A 16,471-nucleotide genomic window follows, 5' to 3' on the forward strand; every position below is an offset into this window, starting at 1 on the left:
TCAGACAAGCAAGTGATGTGCGGACAGGGTGAACGTGAAGGACCAAAATGTTGCACAAGAGCATGGGGACAAAAAAGTGTTGCATATAGAGGTGGTAGAGCAAGTCAGACAAGCAAGGGCTGTGCGTACAGGGTGAACGTGTAGGACCAAAACGCAGAGCAGGTGGGCAACATGAGCTGCATATACAAGTGGTGGAGCAAGTCAGACAAGCAAGTGATGTGCGGACAGGGTGAACGTGAAGGACCAAAATGTTGCACAAGAGCATGGGGACAAAAAAGTGTTGCATATAGAGGTGGTACATCAATTTAGACAAGCAAGGGCTGTGCGTACAGGGTGAACGTGTAGGACCAAAACGCAGAGCAGGCGGGCAACATGAGCTACATATACAAGTGGTGGAGCAAGTCAGACAAGCAAGTGATGTGCGGACAGGGTGAACTTGAAGGACCAAAATGTTACACAGGTGCAGGCGGCAACATGAGCTGTGCTTACAGGTATCTCAATATTCCCCACCTGTAAACTCATGTTGATACCTCATGTAGATTGCTGTTTGGGATTTCCAGAAACCATTTACTACTTTTTATATAATTGTCTTCTGCTTTGAAAGTACTTACATGTATATATTTCTGGATGCTTCACTATTACTAAGGATCTATTACTGAAGATATACTGTGTGGACCTTGCATTACTGTGTGCTGATGTCGTGGCACACTGTACTTTATGACAGCTCCATTCCTCTTTGACGAGTGAAGCTTGACTGTTTATTTCTTTTAATTTCTTTTTTAAGCATTCAGTGTTGATACATACAAACTTTTGCTTTAAGTTTCCCACCCTACAAAGCCTAGCCAAGCCACATAAGTCTTAGAGAGTCACACTTTTCTGGTTTGTCGTTTCCAGGCTCTGAAATCCATCCATGTTTCTCTGTTGAAAAACTGGCCAGGCTTGCTATCGACTTGGCTCTGAATCAAGGCTTTGTCATTAAATCTAGTCAGATTTGTCGTTAAAACTCTTCACCCGGGCCCAATAGTCATTTTATCAGCACTTCTAGAAAAGTCCCTAGTGCTCTAATTGTCCTCGGATGTGGATCATCATAAACGACTTCCCACCATAGATTGGCATACAGATCGCAGGCAGAGCTTAACACCTCATGTAATCATTTTGATCTTTCCGTCTTTGTTTCTTGACAGAACAATTTAAGGTGCTGTAGCGATTCTTCATCCTGATTACATAGGCGGCAGATGTTATCCCTTTCCAGCCCATAGAGGGTTGCCACACTGCCAATGTGAGGGTCAGGAGTAACTTGGCGGAAACCACTGGAGCACTGCAGGTTGCTTTTCATAAGTCCTGAGCAGAGGCAGCGTTGAAACTTCTCTAAGAGCTGGCTCTATCGAAGTCTCACCGAGCACAGAGTAGCCAAGACTATATGTGGTCACATCCGTACCCTTTCACACCAACAAAAATCAGGTTTAGCTGTAGAGCTCCCTCAGAGTTTGTAATGCATCACCGCCACATAGGGGCTCGGTGTCATTATGTTGCAAGGTACTGGTGGGCACCCACAGCTAAAAGTGCAAAGCAATTTGCTCAAGAACAACCCAGTGTCCCTATCGGTCCCAGGGGGAGGGGGTGCAACTCCCAATAGTTGCATTCCTCGTAAACCCTGTAATTATGGCTCATCATGAGAAAAAGATTGGTGAGCCAGTACAAGAACAGAAAACAATTCAGAGGGCTCATGCCAAAGCCACAGCCTTGGACCTTTGACCTAACACTGGAATATTTACAAACAACAAAATCGTACAGAATACAGAGCAGGGCAGCAGGTTTTAGTATGTAATGTCATGTGTGCCCTCTGGCAAATAAAAAAAGACATTTACTTTCAATAGGAGTATTAATCAGTAAACTACACGGCAATTCTGTGTTCATGCACGTGATGTATCATTTCTGTATCTTTTTTTTCTTGGATTATTACCTCTCGATGGTGAATTATTTAAACTTTTGGGATTTTTGCGGGTATCCTGGCATGGCTGGCACACCTCATTTCAGTGCACACAAACTCAGCACAGGTAATCAGTTTTACGAACAGCAGGAGACGTAGCACACAGAACAAGCTCAGCAGTTGGGCACCCTCTTGATATATTGAAAAAAAGTGTCTGCAAAAGCCTCATCCAGAGCAGCACTTGGGACTAGAGTGGGTACTACTCAGAATCATCACTGCTGCCCACAACATATCGCATCACCTCTGGAACTAGGAGGGACATCTGGGCATCAGTTTTTGCCAGGTGGTAGGAAAGGTCCTAGCAGAAGGGCACTTACCTGTTGCACTTAGACTCCAATAGGGCATCTACCTTAGATTCATACAGATTTGTACCCCACCCCCCCGGCTGCTTCCCCCTACAGAACCCTACCTGAGAGAGATGAATGTGGGCACCATATAGCATCACCTAGGCGTCTGGAGGTGCCCCGACCTAAAGGGGCATCATAGAGCATCTTCCAGGTGTCTTCGAGAGGCCCGCCCAGAAGGAGGTGAGTATGGGCACCATGCAAATGGTTTGGGGTCCTGACATGAAGAGGGCAAGTCTGGACATGATATTGCATCATCAGAAGGGCTTGCAGGGGTGCGAAGTGAAGGTCATATGTGTGGGAGTCATTGCTTTATCCAGGGGCTCTGAGGGGCACAGCCTGGAGGAAGTAGATGTGGGTATACTATGGCTTCATCTAAGGTAGTTTGAGGGGTCATATTGAAAGTACTAGTGCCGTAGGCCTAGATGTTACGAATGATGTGAGCGAATGCCATACACCTCACCCCCCCACCTTACTGGCCCATAGACAGCAAAATAGTAAGATTGAATGTACGTACGTTGTTGATCATCAGGTGCATGATGGTCTTGGGCATGAGGTCTCGGACCGTTTTGTTGACTATTCCCATGTAGGAATCCACAAGGTTCCGGATGGTCTCCACTTGCCTCTCCAGTTGGGGATCCATGGAGTGCATGAAGCTGTCGGAGCCGTTATCCTCGGCGTCACTTGTCTAGACGGAGGGAATGAGAGAGATGGCAGGAGGCAAAATGTTACAGCTTGATAAAACAGCCCACAGTTAAAGGAAAGATTCCCAGGATGAGGAGGTGCTAAAGGGAACTGAGGGGAGCAAAGGTTATGACACAGAGACCACACGCCATCTTTTGATTGGGTTTTGCATGTGCCAGGTTGGATTTAGCACTAGGTCAGGTCAATGCAAAACAAAAGTACTGTTTTGCCCAGTTGCTTTGTTAGTTTTAGGTTTAAAACAAATGTGAGCAAAATCTGTTCGCTCCATTTAATGTTTAAGCAGCTGTTGCAATGCAGGAAAATGGTTAAAATAAAAATAAGACTTTTACAACCATTTTCTGACCATTAAAAAAATAAATAAACCCCCTTTCCCTCCAACTCCCCCACAATGGTTTACCTGGGACGTCTACCCCCTTGAAGCACTCAAATCTACACACACACACACACACACACACACACACAATCCCATGAGCCTCTGCTCAGATGGACCTCTGCGAACATGCCCTAATCATGTTCACATTCTACAGCATGCAAAATAAAAAGAGGATTATTGATAAGAAAACTAGAAACAGAAGTATCAGGAGGGAACAAAGTTAATGTGGAAATTCAGAGCCAGATTAAAATGAGGAGAAAAAGATGAATGAAAACAAGCTCATAACAGAAAAGGAAAAAAGTGTCTGAAACAAGTGACAAGAATGAGGGGGGAACCCCTCGGAGAAATGAGGGCCCAAAAGAAGAGAAGACACTCAAAAACGAGAAAGTTCTGGGAGCGTCCGGCGGTCAGAGCAGCCGGCTCTCCGGTCACTTACTTTGTCCTTGTCCTGGGAGTCAGATTTTGAGCAACCACCACAAAAAAAGTAATAAAATATATTTTAGTTGGTAAAAAAAAAAGATGTCAGCTCTTACTTTAAGTAATAAAGTACAGTTTGCCTAGACGTAATGAAAGGCATGGGGCATGTCTGCACTGAACTAGCAATGCTATTCTAAAGCTGGACAGGTAACCAGACATGCTCAGAGGGCATTTCCTCTCCCCTAAAGGTCACCCATAAGGCCCCCCATTCACTAATGGAAATGGTAGAGCTGAGACTATATAAGAGGCTGCAGGGCAGAAGAGAACCAGACCATCACCTGCCCTGCATGTCCTCTCATGGCACCGCTCAGCTCTAGTTGGACACCTTTACCCTAGGACTGGTCTCAGACATTGGCCCTCATTCTGACTCAGGCGTTAAGGGGTTTACGGCGCCGTAAACGGCGCCGACCCTTAACGCCTGATTACAAGGTTCCCTTTGCGGGATGGCTTTTAACGGCTGCTTTTTTGAAGCCGTTAAAATCCATGCCGCAAAGGGACCTTGGCGATAATTACGGCACCGTAATTTACGGTGCCGTAATTATCGCCTTTCCCCATTCCCATTATGCCCTATGGGGCGAAAATGGGAATGGGGAAGGGTAAAATGGGAAATGGGGATTTACCGCCCCACTCACCTTGGAATGGGGCGGTAAATCCGCCAACCACCATGGCGTAAACATAGTTTACGCCATGGTAAGGGTACGACCCAGGCGGTAACTTACCGCCTGGGTCGTAATGAGGGCCATTAACTGTTTATTCTGGCATTCCACCCCAACTGGTGATAATGGATATATGAAGACCCAAGGGGGCAGTGGCCTGCATCATTATCCTGATTGTGTTATTTTCCTTACACTCTCGATCTCTCAGACCTGTACCTTCTGTAATATGTTCAGTTTGCCATATGATCAATATGTCTCCCACCATCGGACTTGTGCAAACCACCTGTCGGATGAACAAGTTACTTACCAACTGGTAATGTTTTTTCGATTGGATGTTCCTCCAACGTATTCCTCATCTTAGATGTATTCCATCCAGCTTTAGCTGCTTTGGAAATTTTCTCTCGGCAGAGGGTGCCGTCGGTCGATGTTGTCGAGTCGATGGTCCCTTGAAGGCCTCCGTCGAGGGTGACGTCATCGGGTATACAAGTAGCATGCGCGACGCCCGTTGGCCTCAGTTCTGTTTTTCCCCCTCTTGCACTACTGTGTAGATTGTGCCGGTAGTCAGGTATTAGCCTTGCGAGTGTTGAAGTGGCAATAACCCGGAAAATCTACATAAGGGTAGGATGGGAGGGCGATGAGGAATATGTTGTAGGAACATCCAATCGAAAGAACGTTACCAGTTGGTAAGTAGCTTGTTCTTCGAATGGATTGTGTCCTCCAACGTATTCCTCATCTTAGATAGACTCCCAAAGCAGTATAGAGAATTCTCTGGAGGAGGGAGTAGATTTTTGATACCATTATATGGTGGAATATAGCACTGCTTTACCAAAAGTCAACTCCTTAGACTGGGAAGCATCCAGACTATAGAATTTTGAAAAAGTATGCAGCGATGACCAAGTTACTGCTTCACAAATGGATTTTATGGGAACACCTCCTTGAAGGGCAGTCGAAGAGGCAATGCCTCTGGTGGAATGGGCCCTTAAGCCTTCTGGTCGGTCTGTTCCCGCCAATCTGTAGCATTCTGAAATGCAAAGCACAATCCAACGTGATATGGTCTGTTTTGACACTGACTGACCCAATTTCCTTCCAGTGTAGCCAATGAAAAGTTGATTATCCACTCTAAGCTTGGAAAGCCTAGAAATGCAAAAGCTTAGAGCTCTTCTCGGGTCCAACCTGTGCAATCTTTCCTCCTCCTTACTAGGATGAGGTGGAGGGTAGAACAATTTTCTGATTTAAATGAAAATCGGACACAACTTTAGGTAGAAATGAGGGTTTCACCCTTAATACCACTCTGTCCCTATGGAACACAGTATAGGGTAGCCCAGAAGACATTGCCTGCAATTCGTTCACTCTACTTGCAGATGTTAAAGCAACTAGGAAAGCAGTTTTCAATGTTAGCAATCTTAATGGACAAGTGTGCAGGGGTTCAAAAGGGGCACACATTAAGAATTTTAGAACCAGATTAAGATCCCAAATTGGTACTTGGAAGGGGTAAGGAGGAAACACATTGGTGAGTCCTTTTAAGAATTGTACTATTGAAGGAATTTTGAAATAGGAGCATTCTTCCGAAGAGCGCTTGAAAATGGCAAGCACTGCAAGATAACCTTTAATGGTCCCAGCATTTAGACCTCTATGTGCTAGGGACAAGTAGGGACAAGAGGAAGGACAACACTTCCAGAATGGAACATAGAAAAGGATCAACATTCTTTTCTCTGCACCAGTTGCAAACATTTTTCCAACTGCAACGGTATAGAGATTTTTTTGCTGGCCTTCTTGCCAAAAGCAACACCTCCATGACGTCATCTGGAAGGTCCAAATCCTTGTATCTCAGCCTCTCAGATACCAGGCATGAAGGTTGAGAATCTTGACCTCTGGATGGAGAACCTGGCCCTCCATTTGTGAGAGAAGGTCCTCTTTCTGAGGAAGACGTAATGGAGGACAGATGGACATGTCTAGAAGGTCCGGGTACCACGTTCTCCTGGCCCAATCCGGGGCAATTAGGATCATGTGGTTTCCGAACCGTCTCATTCTCCTAATGATCTGAGGAATGACGGAAATCGGAGGGAACGCATATAATAGTGGGAAGTTCCACTCCACCACGAACGCGTCCCGTAGGGCTCCTCTCAGAGGAAATTCCCTTGACCAATACCTTTCGCACTTCCGGTTGATTCCGGTTGCAAACAGGTATACTTGAGGGGTTCCCCAAAGGGCGAAGATCTCTTGAATGACCTCCTGAGGCAGTTCCCACTCGTGGGACACCGTGCTCTGCCTGCTCAGAGCATCCGACGTCATATTCTCCTCCCCGGCTAGATGAACTGCTGGTAAGGAGATTCCTTCTTGAATTGCCCAATACCAGAGCCGCATGTTCTCTCTGCACAGAGGTAGTGACCCTACACCTCCTATTTTGTTTAGATAATGCATGGCCACTGTGTTGTCTGTTATTATCAGGAATTTTTTTCCTCTGATAGATGGTAGAAAAGCCTTCAGCGCTAGTCTGATTGCTCTCAGCTCTAAAAGGTTGATGTGTAGTTTGGACTCCGATGGAGACCAACGACCGCTGATTGTCAGATCGTTGGCATGAGCTCCCCACCCCATGAGTGAGGCGTCCGTCACTACTGTAATCTTCGGCCATAGTTGCCAAAACTGTTATCCTTTTAGGATATTCTCTGTGCAAGTCCACCACAGAAGATCCTGCCGAACCTTGTTCGGTATCTGAAGAAAATCTGTCATTTGACCTGAGAACTGGGACCATTGAGTCTTTAGAGCCCATTGAAGGGATCACATCGTCAGGCGTGCCTCTGGGACTAGGAAGATGCAGGATGCCATGAGGCTGAGCAATCTTAAGAAGTCGTAGGCCTGGAGATTTTGGGCATTTTGGAATTTGGAAACCATCTGAAGAATGTCTTGAGCCCTCGACTTGAGAGGCAAGCTCTTTCCCAGGGATGTGTCTAACACAGCTCCTATGTGCTGGGGTTGTTGGGAAGGTGTCATTTGTGACTTCTTGAAATTGAGGGAGAAGCCTAGTCTTTGGAGGAAGTGGCAGGTGACTTTCAGATGATCCAGGGCTTGTTCGGCACAACGTGCCCTGATCAACCAATCGTCCAGGTAGGGGTAGACGTGAATCCCCGATCTCCTGAGGTGCGCTGCCACCACTACCACTAACTTGGTGAAGACCCTCGCGCGGAGGTCAATCCGAATGGCAGGACTCGAAACTGATAGTGTGAGTCGTCAACTACGAACCTCAGGTATTTTCTGTGCTTGAGATGAATTGGCACATGAAAATAAGCATCCTGGAGGTCCAATGACACCTACCAATCCTGAAGTTACAGGGCCTGAAGGATCTGAGAAAGAGTAACCATCTTGAACTTGTCCTTCCTGAGGAGCTTGTTCAAGCCTCTTAGATGGGTCTCAGTCCTCAGTCCTTTTTGGGGATCAAAAGGTAAGGGGAGTACCATCCTTTGTTCCTCTCCGCTAGAGGTACTGACTCTATAGCACCTTTCTCCAGCAGGGTTAGAACTTCCTGCTGTTGGAGCAGGTCTGGAAACTTCAAAGGGTGTCTCCCTGGTGGATTGCTTTGAGGTTGCGTTAGAAAAGGAAGGGCTATTATTTCTAGAGCCCAAACATCTGAAGTAATGGCTCGCCATTCTTGCAGATGCTGTGACAGCCTGCCTCCCACAGGTGTCTTGTGATGCAAGCCCTCAAAGTGGTTTTGTGGCGGCTGCTGCGGCCGCTAATGGGAAAGAGACTGCAGCTGTAGCTGGCTTTGCACGTTTTCCTCGTCCACCAAGAGTGGTCTTTCTCTGGCCCCTTTGACTGGCCATTCCTCTCGCCTTTCCATATGAGGAGTAGTAATGATAGGATCGTCCCCTTCAAGATTGTCCTGATGCGTGAAAAGGCTGAGGTTGTCTAATAGCAGCTCCTAAAGACTTGGCAGCTGCTTTTGAGGTCTGCAACCTCTCAAGGCTCTCGTCAGCCTTGTTGACAAAAAGGTGAGACCCGTCAAAGGGCATGTTCAGAAGACGGTTTTGTACGTCTGGTGCAAAACCCGACTTCCGTAACCACGCAAATCTGTGCATTACTGTGCTAGTGCCCATGGACCTGCTCACACTATCTGCAGTGTCCAATCCAGACTGAAGGGATTCCTGCATAGCCTCCTTTCCATCTTTAACAATGGACAGGAATCCTTCCCTTTCATATCCCTTCTGGTATGTGCTCCTCCGCCATTGCAATGCACTCCCACAGAGTGCACGAACATTTTTGCCAAGGCACATGTGGAGTTGGCTAATTTTAACGACATACTCCCAGCTGAAAATACCTTGCGTGCCCAACCATCCACACGTTTGTCGTCCCTATCCGGAGGGATAGAAGGGTACACCACTTTATTTGAAGCTGTGGCTGCCAGGACCACCAGACTCTCGGGAGTAGTGTGTTTAGACAGATAGCCGGGGATGCTACTTGAAGGGTGGTATTTTGAAGTAAGGGATTTATTCACCAGAGTAATAGAATCCGGAGTCTCCCAATTTTTGGCCACCCTATTTTGCAAGGCTAAACGGCGTCCTGGAGGATTCCTGATCCTTCCTCCTTCGATCACCCGGGCTCGAGGGTGCGCAAGTGTCGGAACAATAACGCTCCCGGCCAGCTTCCGAAGAAGGCGCGGACCGAGGCTTAGCTTTTTCAAACACCTCCATCATTTTTACCCTGAATGCTTCCCACTCTTCGGAGGAAGAATATTTTGTGGGGCATTTTATTCGTTTTGGGGATTCGTCCGAGGACGAGGTGGAAGGGGACAGGTGGCGTCTTTTTTTGGACTTTTTCGTCGAAGTCAAAGAGCGATGAGAATCGCTTTGGGACCTAGACCGATGCCTTTCGTGTTGAGGAGATTTCTCCTCATGGAACCTCGACTCGACGCTAGAGGCTTATCGGTTGGGTTTACAACCTACCTGCAGTTTTCCCTTCCTCTTTCGCAAGGCCTTCCCTGTCATCGCCTGACACTTCGTACAGGCCTCCATGTCGCGGCATTCCCCAAGACACCACAAACAATCCCGGTGCGGGTCCGTGATGGACATTTTCGAACCGCAGGATTTACACTTTTTGAATCCTGATCGCGGTGTCGTAGTCGGGGTCGACGACGAGGACATATCTAATATCTTCCAGTAATCTGCGTCACAGAACACTCGAGGCGCGCCGAGTCTCCGAAGCAACACATACTGCGGAAAAATGGAACTGAGGCCAACGGGCGCTGCGTGTGCTACTTGTATACCCGATGACGTCACCCTCGAGGGAGGCCTTCGAGGAACCATCGACTCGACGACATTGACGCATGGCGCCCTCTGCAGAGAAAAAATTTCCGAAGCAGCTAAAGCTGGATGGAATACATCTAAGATGAGGAATACGTTGGAGGACACAATCCATTCGAAATACAGAATTAAGCAGTGTGCCATGGCTATACCTGTATCATGAACCAGTCATCTACTGCCAGGCCTGTACTTTATTAGATCTGTGCAATGATCCTTTCCCACGGTCGATCTATATGATTAACCTGAATCCTTCAATGTTGCACATGTAAGATGAACTGGTCGGACCGTAAAGATGAACTAGCCGCTGTCAATATTGAGCATGCAGGATCAACCAGTCTCCCACTGTGCAATCTGTAAGACTAGCCGGTTTCCCACAGTCAGACCTGTATGATGAACTAGTCTCCCACTGTGGGATCAGTATGATAAGCCTGCCTACCACGGTCAGACCTGTATAATGAACTAGTCTCCCACTGTGGGATCTTCATGAATAGCCAGTTTCCCACGGTCCGACCTGTATGATGAACTAGTCTCCCACTGTGGGATCAGTATGATAAGCCTGCCTACCAAGGTCAGACCTGTATGATTAACCAGTCTTGCACTGTGGGATCTTCATGAATAGCAGTTTGCTGCAGTCAGACCTGTATGATGAACTAATCTCCCACTATGGGATCTGTATGACTAGCCGTCCTACCATGGTTGGACCTGTATGATGAACCAGTCTCCCACTGTGGGATCTTCATGAATAGCCAGATTCCCACTGTCAGACCTGTACGATGAACCAGTATCCCACCTTTGGATCTGCAGGAATAGCCAGTTTCCCACGGTCAGACCTTTATGATGAACCAGTCACCCACTGTGGGATCTGTATGAGTAGCCGGTCTACCACGGTTAGACCGGTATGATGAACCAGTCTCCCACTGTGAGATCTGATCAACCCGTCTCCCACTGTCAGACATGTATGATGAATGTGTCATCCTTCTATGATGAACCAGTCACTTCATTGTTGAACATGTATAATGAACCAGTCTCCCACTGTCAGACCTGTATGAATAGCAAGTCTCTTTCACTGTCAGGCCAATATGATCGGGCAGTATCTTTCAGGGTTGGACCAGTGTATACCATGCTTAAGGGCTTGGTATAACATGTACTATTTGTTGAGCACTTCAATCATGTTATGTCCTTCTATGTAGTAACGCTTCTATATTTCCTAACAAGTGACATTTGGACTAATGCCAGTACGTGCCATGCCAACCAACAGCAGAGTTTGTGCCAGTACAGTGTATTTTCATATTCTCAGACCACAACTGTGTGAAAATCGTGTTACTTTCAAGATTGTGGAGTCTTGCAACATACCATAGCCATTCGTTATGCCCTTCTTTTTCACAGATTACAATTTTAGGCGTACCCTGTGCTGGGTGTTGCGTACTTAGATTACAGTGAAAGCACCAAGGCAATACCCTTTACATTTAAGTACTGTATGTGCAACAGCACAACTATCTTTGCCCTAATGTCACTTCCTATAGCAAGACAGTGTGTGTGTACTGATGTGCAAAGTCACATTATTCCACTGTCCCTGCTTGTGGCAGGACAGGCCCTCATGTACTCTAATACCATAGTATGGGCCTCATTACAAGGCTGGCGGTAGCCGTGCGTGTAATACAGGCACGGCTGCCGCCGGTATCCATATTTTTCCGGCACCCGCGAATGGGCATTTACCGGGTCATGCCGAGTTTGGCAGTGCCGGTAATAGGGCTGAATGGGAATGGGGAGGGTGGTGGCACCGGTACCACCGGTGTTCTGCTCGCGGATGCCGGTATGGCCACCAGGTCAGACCTGGTGGCTGCAAGGGCACCCGCGAGCAGAACTCCTAGTATGGCGGTTCGGTAGCAATGGTGCCGGTATCGATATCGGCGCCGTTGTTGCCTTACCGCCCTACTTGTAATGAGGCCCTATGTGTGCTTGTGAGTTGTAATCCAGTATACTTGCCAGGCCACAGACTTCTGTGTACTAATAACAGTGCACATTACAGGTTCTGGCCTTGTGTGCTCTAATATACCAGTACCTCTGTGAGCTATTACAAACCTGTGTGAGAATCAATGAGACAGATAGACCAAAGTGCCATTTTAAAGGGGTTTTATTTGGGTAGGAACAACAGTAAAAGGGATTCAACTAAAAGAAAATAAGGGTTCAAACAAGTGACAAATAACAGAATGCTTCTTGTTGGTCTGAAACAAGTAAGCAAACAAGTGGCCAACAAAATAGATCACATCTTCTCGGGTGTAATAAAAAAACAAGAAGTCAGTTTTGGGTTTAACAGTCTCAAGGTCCGGGGGTCCCTGAACGGCAGTCTATGGGGTTGATAGTCACTTACAGACTGAGGTGTTTTTAGTGTCCTCAAAACCTCTTACCCCACTTCCAGTGGTGGTGTTTCTTCTGCTTCACATGACCTCTAAAGCCTTGCTCCAGGAGTAATACACCTCCAGCACCCCAAAAAAGTAACCACTGTAAGGTGTGCAAGGGTTACCAATTGCAGTCCTCAGTTTGTGAGGCCTTTGACAGGATGACTGGAGTCTTGGAGTGAGGAACGGTTAACTTTGGATCGGGGATCTTTGACTAAAGCTCATACTAAGGGTTTCACCTTCTTTCTCTCCTTGCCATCCCCTCTCTCTCCACTCTGAAATCCTATAACGTCCTCATCACTTTACCACATTCTTGTACCTCCGCCCACCTCTGCTGGTCCACCAGATATTGGGCATTCGGGGCACCTTCCCTTGGTCTCTGCCTAGACAGGCTTTCCTTCTCATCTCCTCCACTCCCTCCTCTTTTCTCCTCGATGCTCCCTTCCTGGCCGGTCTGTTTTTGCAGCTCGTTCTTTTGTAATTGTATCACCTTCTCCTACCCCGGATGCACTTCTCACCTCCACTCTAACTTCACTGGATCTTCCACTTCCTCTCTCTCCCCTTATCTTCCCTCTCCCCCTTGCCCTGCTGTCCTCCACCTTCTTTTCTTGCTCGTCAGTCTCCTGGGCCCCTTGTTTTTCGCATACTCCTGGGTTACTCTTTCTCTCCAGGCTCCTGGGTCTCCCTCTGCCCAACCTCCTATGTCTCTCCCCACACTCCTGGATCCTGCTTTATCTCCCAAGCCAATCTCTAGGCTCACTATCAAGTTACATCTTTTCCTCTCCTCCAACCCCCACCAAAACAATCTCCTTCTTGCTTAAAGTACACTCCTCCTCACCTTTTCTTGTTTCTTAATTACTAGGATAAATAACAACTCACAACCAAGCAAGACAGCTCCAATGGTGGTCCAATAGGGCCAACATCAACAAAGGAAAGCCATTCCAGGAGCCGGCTCAGAGAGTGACAATTCTCACGGACGCCTCCCTACAGGAGTGGGGTGCTCATGTGGACCAACTACACTTCAGGGGGCTATGGTCCCCCCACAAAGCCTCCCTGCTCATGAATTTGCTCGAGCTCAGGGACATCAGGTGGCACTGAAGTCCTTCCTTTCTGTACTCCGGGGACAGACAATCAAAGTACTAACGGACAATAAACCACAATGTATTATCTATGGAAGCAGGGAGGAACATGGGGAGGAACATGGTCCAAGACACTGTCTCGGGAAGCACAACACATTTGGCACTGGGCCATCTCGCACGGCATCACCATACAGACATCCCAACTTCCAGAACCAAACAGTGGACAGCCTTAGTAGGCAGATGTCACAGAGCCACGAATGATCACTCTTCCGACGATGGGGCCACCCTACAGTGGACTTATTCGCCACAGTTCACAACAAGAAATGCACAGGATACGTCACCAGCAAGACACCCCAGCAGGGGCTGATGGGGGGCGTGTTTGCCTTCCTGTGGGACAGACTATTTGCACACGCTTTTCCACCCTTCCCGGTCCTGTGCAAGACGGTACAGATGATCAGGAAATAACTGTGCAAAGTAATCCTCATTGCCCTGAACTGCCCATGCCAGACCTGGTCCTCAGACCATGTCCAACTCTCGAGGGACAGACCAATCAGGCTCTGCAATCACACGAGCATCATCATGCAGGACCAGAAGAAGATGTTACATCACAATCAGCAGTCCCTCTGCCTAACAGCATGGCTTCTGACTAAGTGGCGTTCAGAACTCCATACGGGTACACCTGGCCGCCATTTCGAGATAGACAAGAAGGAGTAAGGGCATCCCCTTTTATGGCAATAGGGTGGTGAAGCCTTTCCTGCGAGGCTTGTTTCGAACCTTTCCACTGGCGAGACGAAACTCGCTGGAGTGGAGTTTAAACACTGTGTTGTCATGCCTCATGAAGAAGCCTTTTGAACCAATAGCCACATCATTACTTCGGTACCTGTCATAGAAGGTAGCGTTCCTGGTGGCAGTGACGTCGACCAGACGAATATCGAAGCTCCATGTGCTCGCAATCAATCAGCCATATGTGCGTTTTCAAAGAGATAAAGTGTTCCTGATGGCTAACCCACACTTTATCCGCAAGGCCCGCACGGATTTTCACAAAAACGCAATAATCACCTTACCAGTTTTCGTCCAAAACCAATGTCTCCGGCTGAGGTAGCCATACATTGGCTGGATGTCAAACGGGCACTGATATACTACATTGACAGGACTAAATCCCTCTGCATTTCAATGCAGCTCTTCATAGCATACAGACCTTCCAATAAAGGCAAAGCGCTATCAAAGCAGGGCATATCACAATGGATCTCCTCTACCATTGCCTTCTGCCATAAATCAGCGGGGAAGCCTCTGCAAGCTCCCCCACATGCGCACTCCACGCGAGCTACAGCAACCTCAGTGGCATGGTAGACGGGAGTCCCAATTGCCGACATCTGCCAAGTGTCACCCTGGTCAGTGCTGCATACATTTACGGAGCACTACTGTCTGGAGAGACAGCACGCCGCAGACGTGCAGACAGGAGCGGTCCTACAACACCTGGTCCAATAAGGTACGCTCCTATGTTTGGGGGATGAAAATGTGCTGGTTTTTACCTCTGTGCAACTCCAACAACTGTGTACTGCTACTTAATCTATTCACAGCATGTGAATCTATGAAAGATTCAATCCTGGAGAAGGAGAAAGTTTCTCACCTGTAACTCCTGTTCTCCAGCATTGGCATCTTTCATAGATTTACATGCGCCCTCCGTTCACCACCGAATGTAAAAATCGTGCTTGCCCGCTGGGCTATCTTCATCACGGTCAGAATATGAAGGGGGCAGGAGGAGGAGGGACTAGTGTCTAACTACTCGAGGTCCCATTGGTTGGGACCAAATCCACCCATAACAAGGGTGACAGCCTACAAAATAGAGTTTTTCTTGCTTTCTGCAAGGGAAACCGAAGGGTAAACGAGGATTCCCAGCTTGACGCCAGGGAATATTCACAGCATGTTAATCTATGAAAGATACCAATGCTGGAGAACAGGAGTTATAGGTAAGAAACTTTCTCCATGTTTTTTTTATAAATGTACTAGCAGGTGTGCCTGTAATTCGCACGGTAATTCTAATTTCAGTCCTACCTTGAAGTTTATTCAATAAACGAATATAGATGATGAGGTTGCATGGTTGTTTGAGTTACCCAAATAACGCGTGGAGGTGACCATGCTTTGTTCCTTGTGGTGAGTTTGATTTGTCCCGGCAGGCCATTCCGACTACTAACCGTGTTTGAGAATTGTATTGTGTGGAGAGTTATGGGGGTAACATTTGTACCGGTCGGCCCCCTTTGCCTACCGCCATCATTGGTATACTATTATCCCTAAACCAATGCTTCTTTGTAGACAATATTGCTAGTCTTTCCTGTAGGAGCTAGTGTGAACACATTTTCTTTGTTTTTAACTCTGGAGCAAGCCACATAAAGAAGACATAAAGAGGAGCATGAGAAAAGCATGAATCCTGTAAATCGATTCCATCTATACTGAGTTGGAGCGTTGAGATTGTGCAGCAACATTAAGAGTGTCTCGATTTGCAGCCGAGGCAGCAGCGACCTCAGTGCCGTGCGTGTACGGCTGAAGCGTGTAAGCTTGAGGTACTGTACCCATACGTTTACGGCTGAAGCATGTAAGCTGTTGAGATGGCATACATTCATCAACTTCTGTTGTAAAAGAAGTTTCTGTAATTAGTAGGGATGGAAGGGTAGCTACGGGGCAACACGTGTGTTTTGGAAGCAAGACAACGCAGCACAACACAGGTCCGAATTCCAATCCCGCACTTAGAAGCCACTTGTTGGTATTAAGCGTGTTATAAATGAAAAATTATAATTATAAAATTATTACGAGAGATTTGTCATGATGTGACGGACAACGTCATTGCGGACACTATTGAAGAGACATGCACTGTTTCCTGTCTCCCGCATTACTACAAAAGCACTGTTTTGTGTCACCTGCCTGACTTCAAAAGTGAGTGCCGCTAATGTCAGCTAGAATGCCGATAGTGTGGAAAGTTTAGGAACAATGAACTGCGTAGAACTACAGCGTGAAGAGCCTTGTTGCAGGGGTAAGAGGTAAGCATTGCAGACCGCTTAAAATAAAAATTTGACAAATGTATATTTTGTACTTTTTACATTGTCTACACCATGGAACCTACCCACATGCCACATTTCAGGTTTGTAGCATGTTG

At 47.2% G+C, this 16,471-nt stretch overlaps 1 protein-coding gene across 10 annotated transcripts in view; it reads right to left on the bottom strand.

Annotated features, from left to right (window-relative positions):
• Window positions 1-16,471, bottom strand: part of DNM1 (dynamin 1) — a 1,028,058-nt gene that overhangs the window by 184,846 nt on the left and 826,741 nt on the right. For all 10 annotated transcript variants that reach the window (XM_069609157.1, XM_069609159.1, XM_069609155.1 and 7 more), the window contains one exon: window positions 2,852-3,022. In XM_069609157.1, coding sequence (XP_069465258.1) covers window positions 2,852-3,022 — 171 coding nt within the window. The remainder of the gene's footprint in view (window positions 1-2,851; window positions 3,023-16,471) is intronic.

The sequence above is a fragment of the Ambystoma mexicanum genome, chromosome 8 (assembly GCF_040938575.1).
Source record: "Ambystoma mexicanum isolate Mex_15411 chromosome 8, UKY_AmexF1_1, whole genome shotgun sequence".
Lineage (NCBI taxonomy): Eukaryota > Metazoa > Chordata > Amphibia > Caudata > Ambystomatidae > Ambystoma > Ambystoma mexicanum.